Raw genomic sequence first — 17383 nt, forward strand, 5'->3', positions numbered from 1 at the left:
TGAACATTTATCTTATTTTTATTTCCTCTGGAAAAATGTGCTTTTGATTCCTCACTGTCTTACTATTTTGGCCCCTCAATATTTGACTATCTTATCAGTTTTCACAAATGATGTATATTTTATTTTTTACTAAAATTGTATGTATGTATTCATGTGTGAGTCTGTCTGTTGATACATATATACATAAAGCTTTTCCATAGTGAATAGTATGTCTTGGATTTATGGCATTCTTTTATTTAATTTTTTGAATTATATAAGTGCATAATTAATTATACCCTGATATAAAGCACATATTCATATATTATTTTTTAATCATTATATAATTTTTTATTGTACTTTTCCCTCTAAGCAATTTCAGATTACAAGGTGAAAAATAAACTAAAACAAAACAGTAGTAGCAGCAAATGAAAAGGGGAGGAAAAGGCCTAATTCAAAACCACTGATTTTAATCTAGGAAGGCCATTTTTTAAAACTCTGGTGCTATGTCTTTAATCTTAGGAAATTAGATTCTTGTTTACTTGGTGTGTTCCTTTGTTAATCATTTGGGTAGTTTTTATCTTTTTAAAGAGATCTTAAAATTCTGATTTCTATTTATTATCCCTGTGAAAATGGCCTTTACCTTTTCAATATTAAAGTACCATTTTCTGAAATGATTATTTTTATCCTCAACAAAAATAAAGACAGATCTTAAAAGAATACATATCTGATTTCTCTTAAACTATTTTAAATCTGAGTTAATTGTATTTGTAATTATTCTTGCAGGAAACCTACAATTCATCCTGAAATCCTCCCTCTTCTTCATTGAGGGTATCTAATTAGGGCCTAAAGTTCCACCGGTTCTAGCACTCAGTATTGCGTTTCAGATGTTTCTTCTTCTCTATTCCTTTTGGCACTAATTCCAACTTTGTGGTTTCTTTCTTAAACTTTTTTGCTTCCATTGTTGATCTCCACATCTATTGTCCATTCATTAGCACAGTCTTTAAAAAAAAAAACATTTGGCCATGTGACACCTCTGCTTAAACCCTATGGTTAGCCTCAGTCCCTGTTTCTGTTATCTACTGCATTCCATATATTACATTACAAGCACCCACAAAACTTTAGTGACATATAGTAATAAGCATTTATTTGTTCACAAGTCTGTAGATTGGTTGGGCTCACTCATGTGCTGGGAGTCAGCTGACTGTCAGCTAGTCTAGATTAGCTTCTGAGACTACTTGGCTCTGCTCTACATAGCCACTCACCTTCCTGTTGGCTAGCATGAGTCTTGTTCTCGTGTAGGGGCAGGGCTGCAAGGAGGATGAAATAGACATGAGCGCTCAATTAGATATAGTATTGTCCCATTTTCCCAAAAGAAGTCATGTGACCAAATCCACCGTTATTGGGTGATGGGCAGCACTATCCAAGGGCATAGATACAGGGAAGTGTGAGTAATAACAGCAACAACAGTAATGAAGAAATTTATCTACCTTAGTTCCTTTTGCTTAGAGTAAAAACCTCAAATTTCTCATAATTTGGTCCCCATCTACTTTTCTAGCCTCATTTTTTGACTTTATGTGCTAGCCATACTTATGGTTGCTAGAATTATTCAACGTTCTCACCTGTGTTCTTTGTAATAGTGTTTTTTCCCAGTTTGGAATTAACAGAGGCTGCTCCTCCCATGCACCCAGCTTTTATGTAGTGTATGCCTACTTACTCTTTAAAACACAGTTCAGACTTCAGTTCCTCTGTGAAGCCTTTCTTGACTTCCCTAACCAGAATTAGAAGCTTCCTTAGGTGTGAACACTTAACCCCTTACATTCCTTGAATGGGTTACTATAATGATTAGTTTACATTTCTGTTTCCCTTTGGAGACTCTGAATTCCTTAAGGCGTGGATCATATGCTTACTCTTTAGTGAGTAAATAGTTCAGATAAGTTAAATAAAAAATTAATGCTGGAGAAAAGCAAAGGAATGACAAATACAAAATTCAGGAGAGTGGCTGTTCTGGCAGGAAAGGCGATGGATTACAGGGGTCCTTAAAAGTAATGTTAATGTAATATTCTAAGTTATATTTAGAATGCAATTAATAATTATTTAAAACTAGTACTGGGAAAATACAGAAATTATTTTGATGAGAACACTTTTTTTCTGTTATTTTGAAGTCCATAGAGATAAGTAAAGTGGTGATCCAGTACTGGAATTCAGATTTATTATAATTTATTACTACTTTGTTCATTTAAACACCTAAAAATCTTTTGTTGATCCAGCAGTGAAGTGAATGAGGATATATGGCTCCAGCAAAATGCTCATTCCTTCCAAAATTGAACAGAGTTTCATTTTGTTTTTTACACCAGTAAGTACAAGTTTTATTGTTTGATGATACCCCAGTGCATATGTTTTAAAAGTATGATATGCAATTAAAAAGCAAAATTACTATGTATAAAATAAGTAAGCAACAAGGATATATTGTACAGCACAGGGAAATACAACCGTTATTTGATACTCACTTTAAATGGAGTATAATCTATAAAAATATCGAATCACACAGAAAAATCAAAATTAGTTTAATTCACTTTAATTTACTTAGACTAAATAATGTATCTAATAGCTCATGTAGTTGATTGAAAGATAATAGAATGGCTCAGTTTTTAGAATACTTATTTTAAATGTTCATGTAGATATGCATGTAAGTTTTTATCAGTTCAAAACAATTTTTATTTTTATTTTATTTTATTTTATTTATTTATTTTTTTTTTTGCGGTACGCGGGCCTCTCACTGCTGTGGCCTCTCCCGTTGCGGAGCACAGACTCCGGACGTGCAGGCTCAGCGGCCATGGCTCACGGGCCCAGCCGCTCTGCGGCATGTGGGATCCTCCCAGACCGGGGCACGAACCCGTGTCCCCTGCATCGGCAGGCGGACTCTCAACCACTGCGCCACGAGGGAAGCCCCCCAATTTGTATTTTTAATTTTGCATTTTTATAAATCTCTTTAATATCTAGCTTAGTGGAAGACAGCTAGATTCTCATATGTGCTTTTGCATTTAATCTTTTGTAACGTGTTGTTTTATGTGAGATATATGAAGAAGATTGGACCTCACATTGATACATTCTTGGAAAAGAAACTATTATTTTAATAGTAGCCTTTTTATATAATAGCACATGTATTTTTTTGATCTTATACCCCAAATTGACAAGTTGTTGTTTGCTTCTTAAAAATAATTGCACTGTAGTCTCTGAAACCATATCAGCTAATGTTTTGTAATTCTGTTACATTAAAATCCACTGATCTATGTTGCTCTTTGAATGGATCTTTTACCCATGCTTGTTTTTTTGCTCAGTGTGTTGGTCACCTGAAAAATATTGGTTCCCTGAGTTATGCAGGTCTTCAAATGTTGACATACTATTATACAGTATCCCCCAAACCACATATGATCACTCTCATTAGAAAAATCTTTTAAGTGTTGGGAAGGTGTCAAGATCGCAGTGTCAGGTAGAAGTTTTCTAAAATTCTAAATTTGCTTAAAAATGTGCATTTTATTATTGGCAACAAATTTTATCAATTGTTTTTCTTCAAAAATAACATACTTACTACATTTATTTTTCAGAAAATGTCTGAATAACCATACTTGGATTGTTAGTTTTCTTTTGAGTAAATACCATGTTTCCTAGAAAAAGCAGCTACGTCAGCTTGCAACTCAAACAATTGCATAGATGCTTTTCCTTGAGATAACCATCATATATCAAGTAGCACTGTTTTATAGTTTTCCAAATCTCTTTAATTGTGACTTAATAGAAGGCAGCCAGATTCATATCTGCTTCTGCTGTTATGAAAATAACTTTGACTTTGTAGAATCCCTGAAGACCCCAGACTGCACTGAGAACTGCTGCTTTAATCCACATTCCCTTTTCACATATAAACAGTTACCCAAATAATGCCTTAGTAATTTCCTTTATATGTATCTTACTGTTACCCCCAACCTCTATCCCTGACCCAGGACTTAATTCATGATCACGCAGTACATTTCAGTGTCATGTTTCTTTAGTGTCCTTTAGTCTGGAACAGTTACTTGACTTCTCTTTGTCTTTCTTGACCTTGGCATTTTTGAAGAATACAGGACAATTGTTTTGTGGACTATCCTTCAATTTGGTCTGATGTTTTCCCAGGATTGGATATAGGTTAAGCATTTTTAGCAGGAATGCCATGTGGAGGACGTCGGGTCCTCCTAAGTATGTCCTGTCAGGAGACAGGCACATCATGTCAGTTTGTCTGATGTTAGCTTTGATCACTTGGTTAGGAAGGGTGCTCACCAGATTTCCCACTCCATAATTAATAAGTAATTTGTGGGGAGACATTTTGAGACTATGAAAATATTCTGTTACTCATCAAACTTCTGCCCTTTTAGCATCCATTGATGCAACTGTTAAAGCTTTTCCCAAAGTGGTTGTACTATTTTATATTCCTTCCAGTTCTGGTCACTCCCTGTCTTCTTTCCCTCCTGAACTGCTTTGGCATCTTTCTCAAAAATCAATGAGCATATAAGTATATGTCTCTCTTTGGACACTGTAATCTTCTCCATGATCTTTTGCTCTATTCATATTCCAGTATGACACTCCTTCAGGTCAAGTAATGTAAGACACTTTTGTTCTTCTTTTTAAAAATTATTTTGACTCTTCTAGGTCCTTTACATCTTCATATAAATTTTAGAATCATACTGTCAGTTTCTAAAACTGTTGGACTTATGATTGGAACTGTGTTCAGTCTTTAAATCAATTTGGAGATAACTGATGTCTTAATGATACTGAGCCTTCTAATCCATGAACAGGGTTAAATTTCCATTTATTTCAGTCTTATTCATTACCTCCCAGCACTCAGAGTTTGCAGATTAGAGGTCCTTTTTATTTTTATTAAATGGATCCCAGTGTATTTTGTTTTTCCATGCTATTGTAAATGAAACTTAAACATTTTTAATTTTCAACTTGTTTGTATCATGTCACTTTTCTAAGTCCACTTATTATTTCTAACAGTTTCTCTTCTGTTCTATGTTGATTTCTTAGGATGTTTTAAACAAATAATCCTGTCATCTGTGAATAGAGACAATTTTAACTTCTTTCTTTCCACTCTCTTTTTCTGTCATAACTTTTAATTTTATTTTTTAATGCCTTATTGCACTGATTTGGACTTCTAGTACGGTATTAAATAGAAGAGATGAGAATATACATCCTTATTTTGTTTCACATCTTAGCAGGAAAGCATTCTGTATTTCACTATTAAAGGGAAAATTAGATTTAGGATTTTCATACATTCTTTATCAGATTGAGGAAGTTCATTTCTATTTCTAGTTTGCTGTGAGTTCTTCCTCATGAATATTTGTTGAGTTTATCAAGTGCTTGTTCTACAATATATATATTGATAAGATTGTGTATTTTTCCCCCTTATTCTTTTACCTTTTTTTTTGGCCACGCCACGCGGCTTGCAGGATCTTAGTTCCCTGACCAGGGATTGAACCTAGGCCCCGGCAGTGAAAGCACAAAGTCCTAACTACTGGACCACTAGGGAATTCCCCCTTTACTCTTTTAATGTGGCAAATAACCTTGATTGATTTTCAAATGTAAAATTGACTTGGCATTTGTGAAATAAAACCCTTTTAGTTATGAAATATTATTCTTATATATTGCTGTATTCTATTTGATATTTTGTTAAAGATTAGTGTTATTTCTGTATTCATGAGGTATACTAGCTACCTGTATGTTACTTCTGCTCTTCCTCCTTTGTAATATTGTTATTTGGTTTCAGTGTTATGTTGTCCTCATAAAATATGTAAGTTAGGAATGAAAAGAATACAGGTTTAAAAAAGGAAGTCTTTTTCTTCCTCTGTTTTCTGAAAAATTTTGCGTAAAATTGATACTATTTTTTCCTTAAGTATTTGATAAAATTTACAAGTGTAGGTATCTGTGGCTGGCCTTCTCTTTGTGGAAAGATTTAAAATTATGAATCCAAGTTTTCAGATTTTCTTTTTCATCTTGTGTCAATTTTAATGTTATATTTTTTCCAAGGAATATGTCCATTTTATCTACATGGTCAAATTTTACTATGTTTTTCATGACAGTTCCTTATTTTCTTTTTAATTTCTAGTGACCCTATATTGATAGTATTGCTTTCATTTCTGATACTGGCAATTTGTATTTTCTCCCTTTTAAAAAAAATTAGTCTTGCTAGTGGTTTATAATTCTATGAATGTTTCAAAAAAAACAACTATTAATTTTCTCTATTTTTTTGTCTGTTCTGTAGTCTCTTGGTTTCTAGTCTTATCTTTATTCCCTTTTTTCTCCTTAGTTAGGAAGTAATTTGCTCATCATTTTATTGGCACTTGTGCTAATTAAGCTGAAGCAAGAAATTCTGTTATTCTCCTATTAAAACTTCAGATTTCACGTTCTAGGAAATATGGCATAGATACATTATATCTTACCTGATATTTGTTTTTCAGATTATTTAATTACAGAGGAAATTCTTTTTTTCTTTCTTTTTTTTTTTTTTTTTTTACTAGGCAAAGAACTTTATTAACCTTTTTTAAACTTTATTCCCAGGGCTTCCCTGGTGGCGCAGTGGTTGAGAGTCCGCCTGCCGATGCAGGGGACACGGGTTCGTGCCCCGGTCTGGGAGGATCCCACATGCCGCAGAGCGGCTGGGCCCGTGAGCCATGGCCGCTGAGCCTGCGCGTCCGGAGCCTGTGCTCCGCAAGGGGAGAGGCCACAACAGTGAGAGGCCCACCTACAGCAAAAAAAAAAAAAAAAAAAAAAAAAAAAAAACTTTATTCCCAGACTTCTTCAGTTTAATTAACTGCGAAGAATGAATTGTATATAAGCAAAAACCGAAAAGAGCCACAGTGTCCAGGGGCTTGGGCTTAAAAATATTAGAGATCTAGATTTTATCAGATCCATAAACAAAATTTTAAAAAGCAGTCATATAAAATAGCAGCTCCCAGTAACTTCTTCAAGATTTCTCTTCTGGGCTTCCCTGGTGGTGCAGTGGTTGAGAGTCCGCCTGCCGATGCAGCGGACGTGGGTTCGTGCCCCGGTCCGGGAAGATCCCACATGCCGCGGAGCGGCTGGGCCCGTGAGCCATGGCCGCTGGGCCTGTGCGTCCGGAGCCTGTGCTCCGCAGTGGGAGAGGCCACAACAGTGAGAGGCCTGCGTACCGCAAAAAAAAAAAAAAGATTTATCTTCTTCAGAAGTTAATTCAGTTTGCTTCATTCTTGGAAGCCTCATCAAAATTCTCCACAAGATCTGGAACTTCATCATCTCATCCTCTCCAGTGGCAAGTGGTGCTTTTCCATCCACAGGTTATTTGGGCAGAGCTTCAGCCAGTCTCCTTAAACTGGTTGGACTGTCTGCACCAAGGTGGTTTAAGGTGCTGGATAGCATTTCTGTCAGCTGCTTTGTCTCAGCATGGCCTGTAATGGTGAAAATGTTTGCTGCCAGAGATGCCTGAACTTTAGGGTTGTTAAAGTGGATCACTGTCCCTTGGTTTGTGAACATATTCACTTCTTCAATACCAGAGATATTGTTTACCCCTAACTTCTTTAAGGAGAACTGAAGTTTTTTGTCGTCTGCTGTGGCTGTTCTATGAACCACCTTCTTTCTGCGAGCAGTTTCTTTCCTACCAGTGTGCATTTGTGCCTGCAGTTTGGTGAGGTTTCTCCTGGTTCATGATAGTTTCTTTCATCTTGTTGCAGTGGAAATGAGGCCGTGTAGGGGACTAGGGTTGGCACTTAGGGGTTCTCGGGCAGACCAGCTGAGGTTAGGAACACACACACAGGGATGCAAGATGGCAGCTAGAGCAGAAATTCTTTCTTAAGTAACATTTCTACCTTATGTGCTAAAGATTTTCCTTGACGAAAATCTCTAAAAATAATTTTTAAAATAGTAATTAGTGTGAACACTAAATTGCAGATTCAAATCAACTTAATATCTGGATTAATAACACTAATGTCAAACTGTTCTTCCTGTCTAATATTTTTATTCCTTCATTTAATCTAAATAATGCTGGATTACTCTTCCTATAATACTGCTTTTTTATTTTATATCCTTCTCTAGAAATCTATAATAGTTCTTTAATGCTTGCAAGATTACATTCAGTTCTCCTCTGTCAGTCATTCACAGGCTTTCTATTTCTACCTTATACTTCAACTCTCTTATTTCTGTGGCAGGAATTCTTTATCTCAGTCATAACCCCACACGTTGTATTTAGTGTATTTTTGCTTTTGTTTCTCTTATCTTTGGGAGAAAACAATCTGGAAGAGTGGAAAGAACACAGTGTTTGGCTTGGTTACACTGGGGCTTAGATTCTCTATATTAGTTTTGTGACTATAGACAGATTACTTAGACTTTGTGAAATGGTGATATTATTTCCTTATGGAGTTGTTACAAGGATGAATGAAATATATACACACATAATAGTAATAATATAGACAGAATTTAGTAGATATTTAACAAATATTAGTTCTCTTTCCTTTTTCCTCTTTCAGCTAATCCAGTCCTACCCAATTGAAGTTCCTTTTTTTTTTTTTCATGAACTCCTTTTTTGGGCCTTATACTACAGTTTTCTTTGTTTGTTTGTTTTTTTACCTTTTATTCTGTCCTGTGATACAAGTGATCTCAGCTAATTAATTTTTATTGATAATATATTGTTCTTCATTTTGTTCCCTAGTTGTTTAATGCAGCTGAGTCATTTATTGTCAGTAGAGTCAATTTTATATAATGTAAAGGCTGGATGAAGAAGTCAAGACTTGGATTCTCATTCTGCTTCTGTCACTAGCTTACTAGCTTTCAGGATGATATCATTCCTCTTTGAGCTTATATCTCCTCATCTTTAAAAGGAGAGCATTAAACTACACTTTTATTAAGGTTCCTACCAATTATGAAATTCTAAATATTCTTGGAGTGCCTGTTTTATGCTAGATTCTGATGAAGTGTACAAAAATATTTTGAAAAACCAAATGTGTCTTTAAGTAGATTGACATGTACAAAAGAATTAAGGTCTATACACAAATGACTAAAATGTAATGGAGTATATAGTAAAAGCCATATAAGTGTTACAAACAGAGTGCCATAGAATAGAGAATAGTTCATCTCATCTTTCCTGGTAGAGTTTAAGCTTTTCTAAGGTAAGATTTGTGTCTCCTACTGCTTCTTTTATTTTCCCCTAGAGATTTAAGCCTAGTATTAGACATATATATTAGTTGGACTTGATACAAGATTCTGAGCAAACCTTTTCGTGAAAGTAAACAAAAAAAGGCATTTAATTTTGTCTTCTGTTATTTATTTTTTGAATTTTTTTCTTTTCATTCTTTTTTTTTGCTCTCCACAGAATGGTCCTAGTGCTAGATCATGTCATAAAATGTGCATTGACATTCAACGAAGGCAAATCTACACACTGGGGCGTTATTTGGATTCCTCTGTGAGGAACAGCAAATCTCTGAAAAGTGATTTCTATCGTTATGACATTGACACAAACACATGGATGTTACTCAGTGAGGATACTGCTGCTGATGGAGGACCGAAACTGGTGTTTGATCATCAGGTTTGGTGCACAGATAACTGTATGGTGGAATTAATTAGTGCTCAGTGACTCTTTTTTTTTTTTTTGTTCCCACATCCCCTCCCTCCTGCGTCTCCCTCCCTCCCACCCTCCCCATCCCACCCCTCCAGGCGGCCACAAAGCACCTAAGTGCTCAGTGACTCTTGCTCTTAGAGTTTATTTCACATGTTATATTGAGTTTTCTGTTGGTGGTTTCTACTATAAATACGTATGACAGATAATAAAAAGAATTACTGTTTCAGTAGGTATAAAGTTATTCTTTAAAAGTTATTTTCTCTTGTTTGGTACAGAATAAAATACTAAGATCTCAAAACCCAGTTGTTAATTTATAAAAAATTTAGAGAGAGTAGATGGAGCAATACATATTAGGAAAAACAAATTTAGTTTTATGATATTCATAAATCATACCAATAACAACTTGCCCTGTTAAAACTTTTTATTCTACATTCCTGGAAAATTTTTAATTATTTTATAATGAGTTCAAGAATTTGATATGTAGAGTTTTTCTTCCAATGCGAGTGAAATATATTTACTTTTGTATATAATCACAAACTGAGTATAAAACAGATAAGAATTTGGCATGTACTAGATGAAGTTTAAATTCAGCACCAGTAGAAGTCATAGAATGATGTTGTAGACAAGAAGACTACATACAGCAATCTCTTAAACCATTTAAATATTAATATGTATGTAGCTGTCATATCATCATCCCCATTATCATTGTTATCTGTCTTTGAAAACTTATTTTATATCAGTTCAGTACAGGTCAGTACTACCTCAAACAAAAGAGTAGCCACTTTGAATTCTGTAGGCAGTTTTGCTTGGCTTAACCCATGTCCAAAGGTTTTTGGAGTATGGGGAAGAAAAAGACCTTTAAAAAATCTGTAACACTATTGATGAACAAAGCATTATGTATTACTTGAGAAATGGGGGGTGGTGCTAGAATTTATGACAGAATCTAGCTTATGCCTAATATCTAGGCATTAAAACCCAAGTCTTTATTTATTGTTTCTTTACCAGTTTTTGTTAATCCTTTGCTTTAAAACTTTCCTCCTGCCATATTTATACTAACAAGTAGTTTTTATAGGAGAATGGTAAGGAAAAGAGGAGTGGCTTATATGCCTATTGAGTATGTGGTGGGTGGAAAATCAAAAGCATTAGTCTTCAGAGTACTCCCTAGATTGAATTTGGAACTTGTGCTGGCTGTACATAACCGAGCTCTGTAAAGCTTTGCACTTGTCTGCTGACATCCTCAGTGTTGTTCATGTGGAAAATAAGAACTCCCAAAAAACTTAGACTTCTTCTGATCTTTTAAAAACAGAACATCAGCAGATAATGTTGTTAGGGAAACAGTTTATTTTCTTGCCTCCAACTGGTTACAAATTACTTTTCCAAAAGAGGCTTATGTTTTTACAGGTTGAAAAAAAGAATAACTTAGGGGTAGTCTGAGTATAGCACATATGCTGTCCTTGTGTGGGGCCTTTGTTTCTCTTGACTTTGGTAAAACAGAATGTTCCCTGAAGCCTAGGTTCAATAAAGCTTGGTTTTCAACTCATTAGGTATTATTAACAGAACACTAGGGATGAAGAAGCCAGGATTTCAGTGCTAATTCAGCCAACAGCTGCTTCTGTGACCTTGAACAATTAACACAATGTATAAGCCTCCATTTTCTGTTCTGTTTCATGAAAATAAAGTTATAAGTTGGAACCTACTCCAAAAATTACTTGGAGTTGTTTGTGATACTTTAAGATTTGACACTTAACATTCAAATTTGAGAGGAACGTGAGAAAGTTAGAGGCCTGAAGATAGGGTTAAAAGTTACTTTGCCATTTTGAATTTTAACATATTAAAAAAATTAAAATTCAAAGACATTTGTATTTCCTAAGGACACAGTGGCAGCTTAGTTCTGAAGCTTTCCATGTTGTTGCTTTGTGTGATCTTTCAGGAACAATGAAAACCAAACAAAAAGATTTAAAAAAAAAAACACAAGTCAAGGGGCTTCCCTGGTGGCGCAGTGGTTGAGAGTCCGCCTGCCGATGCAGGGGAAACGGGTTCGTGCCCCGGTCTGGGAAGATCCCACATGCCGCGGAGCGGCTGGGCCCGTGAGCCATGGCCGCTGGGCCTGTGCGTCCGGAGCCTGTGCTCCGCAATGGGAGAGGCCACAACAGTGAGAGGCCCACATACCACAAAAAAAAAAAAAAAACACAAGTCACATATTCAGCAAAACCAGAAGCGAAAGAAAACCCACAACTCCCAGTTCCTTTTAAGTTTAGCCAAAAACAACTGGAATACCCAGAACCTGTACTGAAACTCACAGCAGTGTAATGCGGAGAACTGGGAATGTAGAGGAAGCTTAGCAGAAGTACATCGTAATGGAAGTGTCATGAGCAGAGCAGAAATTGAACCCAGTGCAGCCCCTGGGGGAGTCAGTTAAATACCATGTGGAAAGTGCCTAGCAAGGCCCATAAGTGGTAGATATCAGAAAGCACCATCTTCCAAAAGTAAAGGAAACACTATGACAAGTGGGGACAGTGGCTCTTTATGCATGTCCATTGAAGGAACTGGGAGAGCTCAAGGCTCGAGATAGAAGCCCCCTAAACCAGATGAGGTTCATAGTTAGAGAAGATGGCTTCACAGAAGCGCTATATTTTGAAGAAGCCATTCAGTTCAGTAGCAGTAGAGGAGGAAGTCCTTGAGCAAGAATGTCACACTTCCATAAGGACCTTGTATTATCTGGTCCAGGGGAATTCAGCTCATTTAAATATGAAAAACTAAAAAGCAGTAAACACCAAATCTTTAGAGAAGTACTCTAAACAAAAACAATAAAAGGAAAAAGAATAGCAAAAACTTTCTTTCATGTAACAGCAGATGAAAATTATATTCCAATATTCTAACATGAATTAATTGACTTAATGAGGCTTGAAACTCTGAAGAAAACTACAAGGCATACATTCAAGAATGCAGATGAGATGGCCAAATAACAGGAGCAGGTGTAACTGGACCTGGTAAATCTCAAGAAAGAAATTGAAGAAAAATATAGTAACACTTCAAAAAATGAAGACTAGTTTACAAGGAGCATAAAGAAGAATAGGTTAGGGTCATAAGAAATAAGAAAGGCAGGTAAAGAAAACAAATATAGATATAAGGGCTAGCCAGAAAATTATAGATAGAGAAGGCAGGCAAAAGAGAGCCAACATACACATAATTGGAGACATTAAAGAAGAAAACCAAAACAATGGAACAGAAGAAATATTTATACATAAAATTCAAGAAGACTTTCTTCAAGAAGGAAGCCTATTCCACGTAGTATAAGAGGACCTGATATTGATAAATTCAGGGAAAATTGACCTGGGCATTCAACTCTAAGATATATATTACTGACACTGAATTTCAAAGATAAAGAGGCCATTTGGTGGGCAACTAGTTGAAATGATCCAGAAGTAAAATGAGACTGATATCAGATTTCTCTACAGCTGTATTCAGTGCCAAGAGACAATAGAGCAATATCTAAAAGGTATTCAAAGAAAAGACACTGTGAGCCAAGGGTTTTATATCTAGCCAAACTGTCCTTCAAATATAAGCACATTTTGAGGAAATTGCTAGAAAATGGAATGTGAGCTAATCAAGAAATGACAGGACGGGCTTCCCTGGTGGCACAGTGGTTGAGAGTCCGCCTGCCAATGCAGGGGACACGGGTTCGTGCCCTGGTCCGGGAAGATCCCACATGCCGCGGAGCGGCTGGGCCTGTGAGTCATGGCCGTTGAGCCTGTGCGTCCGGAGCCTGTGCTCCGCAAGGGGAGAGGCCACAACAGTGAGAGGCCCGCATAACAAAAAAAAAAAAAAAAAAAAAGAAATGACAGGAGAAACTTTAATCACAGTATTGGAGATCTCAGCTCATTGATGTTCTCCCTGGGTCAGTGTGGATCATTGGCAGGCTGAACATATATTTTTACCCTCCTCCTGCCCAACATCCTGTGAAATGACAAGAGAATATATTAGTAATAGTGTAGAAAAACAAGAAAGAATGCCCTTAGGGAATTTAAAATATTTGAGGGAATTTCTCAAATAGAAAGCAGGTAGGATCAGATCCAACCAGAAGAAACCACAACTTATAAGATAGCAGCAACTTGAGTCTCAAAGCATGTAGTTGGGGCAAACAGTAGATGATCAGTTGGAGATGAAACAGCAGGACATTTTCCAGTTTGACTGAGTAGCACTGAACTGTGATAATTATTAATAGGTTAAGTGTTCATTGTGGTCATTGGAGCTAGACAGACAGAGCAATACTCCTAAGAGGCACTGGAGAGCTACTGCAGAACCTTTCACAGCATCATGTCTCATCGTGCCTTACCCAATCCCTTGAGGTAGACTACTGTATATGCAACAGGCAGATGAATAGGGATTCTCAGATACAAAGAAGACTAAAACAATAACCCCCAAATCCAAATATTTGAAGATAATTAATACTATGAGATATGAGGTACTGAACTCAACAGATTAAGAGTCAACAAAGAAGAACAGTTTGTAGTGTAAATTGAAGAAGTCTTTAAGATAAATTTAAGTGATTTCTTAGAGCAATTCAGGAGGCTACTGCATTCATGAGAAGGAAATATATAGAAAAATTATAAATTAAAGATTTGATAGTGAAATTAAAATCTCAGTAAATAGATTAAAAAGCAGTGTGGACATACCTCTAAATGGTTACTAAATTAGTGAGGTAAGATTATGAGAGAAAAGTTAAACAGAGAAAAGGATCTGAAGTTCCAACATCCACCTTATAGGAGTTCTAGAAAGAGAATGGAGGCCAAAACAACAACAAGAACAAACCACTCCAGGTAAAAATGAAGAAAATTCTCAGAGCTGAAGAAAGATCATTTTCAGAATGAAAGAAATTCCAAGTGCAGATCAGAATGAATGAAAAAGGAATATCCCTACCTAGATACTTCCTTAATGAAATTTCAGAACCAAGGAAGAAGAGAAAATCCTAAAAGCTACAGAGAAAACTGGTTACCTTTGTGGGTAAGCAAGGATCAGATTAACATGAGGCATTTTTGGAGGTTGGCGGGAGGTAGGGTAGTGGGTTGGACAGTGCTACTTAGAAAGCTTTATAGCAATAGCTTCAAATTTTGTGAGGAGGAAATTATCTTGAACCCAACCTAACCCTAGCCAATTTGGTGTTCATGTGATAAAGTAAAATAAAAAGACGGTTTCAAATTAAAAAACATTTGGGGATGGGGTGGGGAATAAGTGGCTAACCATTATTTATTTGCTTTTATTTTATTTTAATTTATTTATTATTTACTTATTTATTTATTTATGGCTGTGTTGCGTCTTTGTTGCTGCGCAGGCTTTTTCTAGTTGCAGTGAGCAGGGCTACTCTTCTGTTGCGGTGCATGGGCGTCTCATTGTGGTGGCTTCTCTTGTTGCAGAGCACGGGCTCTAGGCGTGCAGGCTTCAGTAGTTGTGGTTTGCGGGCTCTAGAGCACAGGCTTTGTAGTTGTGGCCCACGGGCCTAGTTGCTCTGCAACATGTGGGATCTTCCCGGACCAGGGCTGGAACCTGTGTCACCTGCAGGCGGATTCTTAACTGCTGCGCCACCAGGGAAGTCCTGTTTATTTGCTTTTAGAAATTAAATACCTAACCTGCCAGAGTAGACTTAAAAGATTTCTTCAAGTCTTGAGGGAAAAGATTCTGTGATCGCACAGAGTTTAATAAGCCATTGGATTTTCAAACATTTTTCAGAGATTAAAAATTAAAAGGAAACCATAAACTGACAAACAACATAAAGTTTCCTAGAGTGATTAAAACTTGTTATGAACAACATAAAGTTTCCTAGAGTGATTAAAACTTGTTATTTGATAATTGACCCTCATTGAAACTACCTATCTTATCCAGGGAAGAACCAAGCTGAAGGAATAAAATTGTTTCTGTTTTGTGTCATTGTTCTAAGATTGGGAAAGAATCAAGCTGAACAGTATCTTCCTCCCTTTTTGGGTTGGCTTGGTCTGCTATGCAAGAAAGAGCTACTAGGATAAAGATGTTTATGCCTCTCCCCTGATAACAAATGAGAATAGCTATATCAAAATGAAATTTAAATATCCCCAAAAGGAAAGAGAAACTCCCTTTGTAACCATATGAAGTAGAACCATAGGGGCTAGATGACAGAGACTGAACCAAATTAGTATGAATCTGTGAACTTACAAAAATGTAAATAGACTCACATTATGTGTGTCCCTCAACAGTGTATGGATTACTTTTCATGATATAATCATTTAAGATTAAAGGGTAGGATCACTTTTCTTTGTAGTGCCAGGGACATGAAAACTTTGACATCTCAGTTTTTCAACCATGTTCCCAAAGATTTCACCCTTAAGGAATTGTAGATTTTCATCTTAATTTATGGAAGTCTGCCAGAAACCTGGGAAATGGCAAGTGAGTGAATCTTTTTAGTGGTAGGTAAAGATTAGGAGGTGCTAGAATGCTTTCTTTTTAATATTTAATATTAAATATTAATTTTAAAATAAGCTTTACAATTAGTTTAATAGTTTCTTATTAAAAACAATACAAAAAATAGATAAATAGCAGGAGTAAATTGATGGGAGGAGAGAATTGAACATATAATGGCTAGTATTTGTGCTTTAGCAACAACAATAAAAAAATAGTGTTTTATGTACACTTTATTCTTTAAACATAAATGCCACTTGTATTCAGCATCTAATTACCAACTTGGACGTAGGTATTCTTTGAAATAGAATTTGTTTCACCTGGAGACTGATTGCTGCAAATGTCTTTTCTTGTGTTTGTTTTGCTATTTGGTAACAACATAATTTGAAGAATTTTGTAAAATAAATGCAGAGAGATGAATTAAGCTGCATCACTCTTACTCACATATCTTCTCTCTTATTAAATGGTAGCAAGAGGAATAGAATGCTTGCCTAGAATGGAGAGAAGGGAGTTTCTATAAGGAGGATGTGATCACTGTTTGCCGACAGAGTATGATCAGTATTTACTCTTAGGTATAAGTCAGTACCTAATGTATTATTGGTTGATTTGGTAAAAATTATGCAGCTTCAAGAAAGCATAAAGCTCCTTAACCCAGCATATTGTATTCTCACTGGAAAAAAAATGGAAACCTGAAAAGGTATTTAGAAATCCATCCTGAATCTCTGCCAGGTGTTGAGCAGTATTTTAATAAGTGCATATGATAATCAGGGATGGTATTTGGTGTTATTAAGACAATGTTCAGTTTCTTTGAGATTCTAAAACCGCATGCACTGGTTTCATTTTAGCACATATGATAGGAACAATCTAAAACTATTCAATCTGTTGCCTTGTTCTATAGATGTGTATGGACTCAGAAAAACATATGATCTACACCTTTGGTGGTAGAATTTTGACATGTAATGGCAGTGTAGACGACAGCAGAGCCAGTGAACCACAATTCAGTGGATTGTTTGCTTTCAACTGTCAGTGTCAAACCTGGAAACTTCTTCGAGAGGACTCCTGTAATGCTGGGCCTGAGGACATCCAGTCTCGTATAGGACACTGCATGCTATTCCACTCAGTAAGAATATTCTGTACATTGTCTTATGTTATTGTGTCATGTATCTCTCAATAGGAAAAGAAGTGGTGAGATCTAATTCTTCAGTAAGAGAGCAAAATTTTTCATTAGAAATAAATGATGTGTTGGCAATGATAGACAAAAACAAAGCTACCTTTAACACGGAACTGTTTGCTAATTATAAGATTCTCCTGTCAACCTAATAATTCCTAAGTAGTTATCACCTGAGTAATAATCTAGGCACT

At 36.0% G+C, this 17383-nt stretch overlaps 1 protein-coding gene and 1 pseudogene across 2 annotated transcripts in view; one reads left to right on the forward strand and one right to left on the reverse strand.

Moving 5' to 3' along the window:
- The window catches only part of MKLN1 (muskelin 1), a gene marked incomplete at its 5' end in the record, with an annotated part of 178683 nt that overhangs the window by 113866 nt on the left and 47434 nt on the right, over nucleotides 1–17383 (forward strand). The window contains 2 exons of the mRNA XM_079711119.1: nucleotides 9347–9559; nucleotides 16920–17141. Coding sequence (XP_079567245.1) covers nucleotides 9347–9559; nucleotides 16920–17141 — 435 coding nt within the window. The remainder of the gene's footprint in view (nucleotides 1–9346; nucleotides 9560–16919; nucleotides 17142–17383) is intronic.
- Nucleotides 7220–7687, reverse strand: LOC307057986 (transcription factor BTF3-like; annotated as a pseudogene). Its single transcript has one exon. The product of its transcript is annotated as a transcription factor BTF3-like (transcript).

This window comes from Hyperoodon ampullatus (genome assembly GCF_949752795.1).
Source record: "Hyperoodon ampullatus genome assembly, chromosome: 9".
Taxonomy (NCBI): Eukaryota; Metazoa; Chordata; class Mammalia; order Artiodactyla; family Ziphiidae; genus Hyperoodon; species Hyperoodon ampullatus.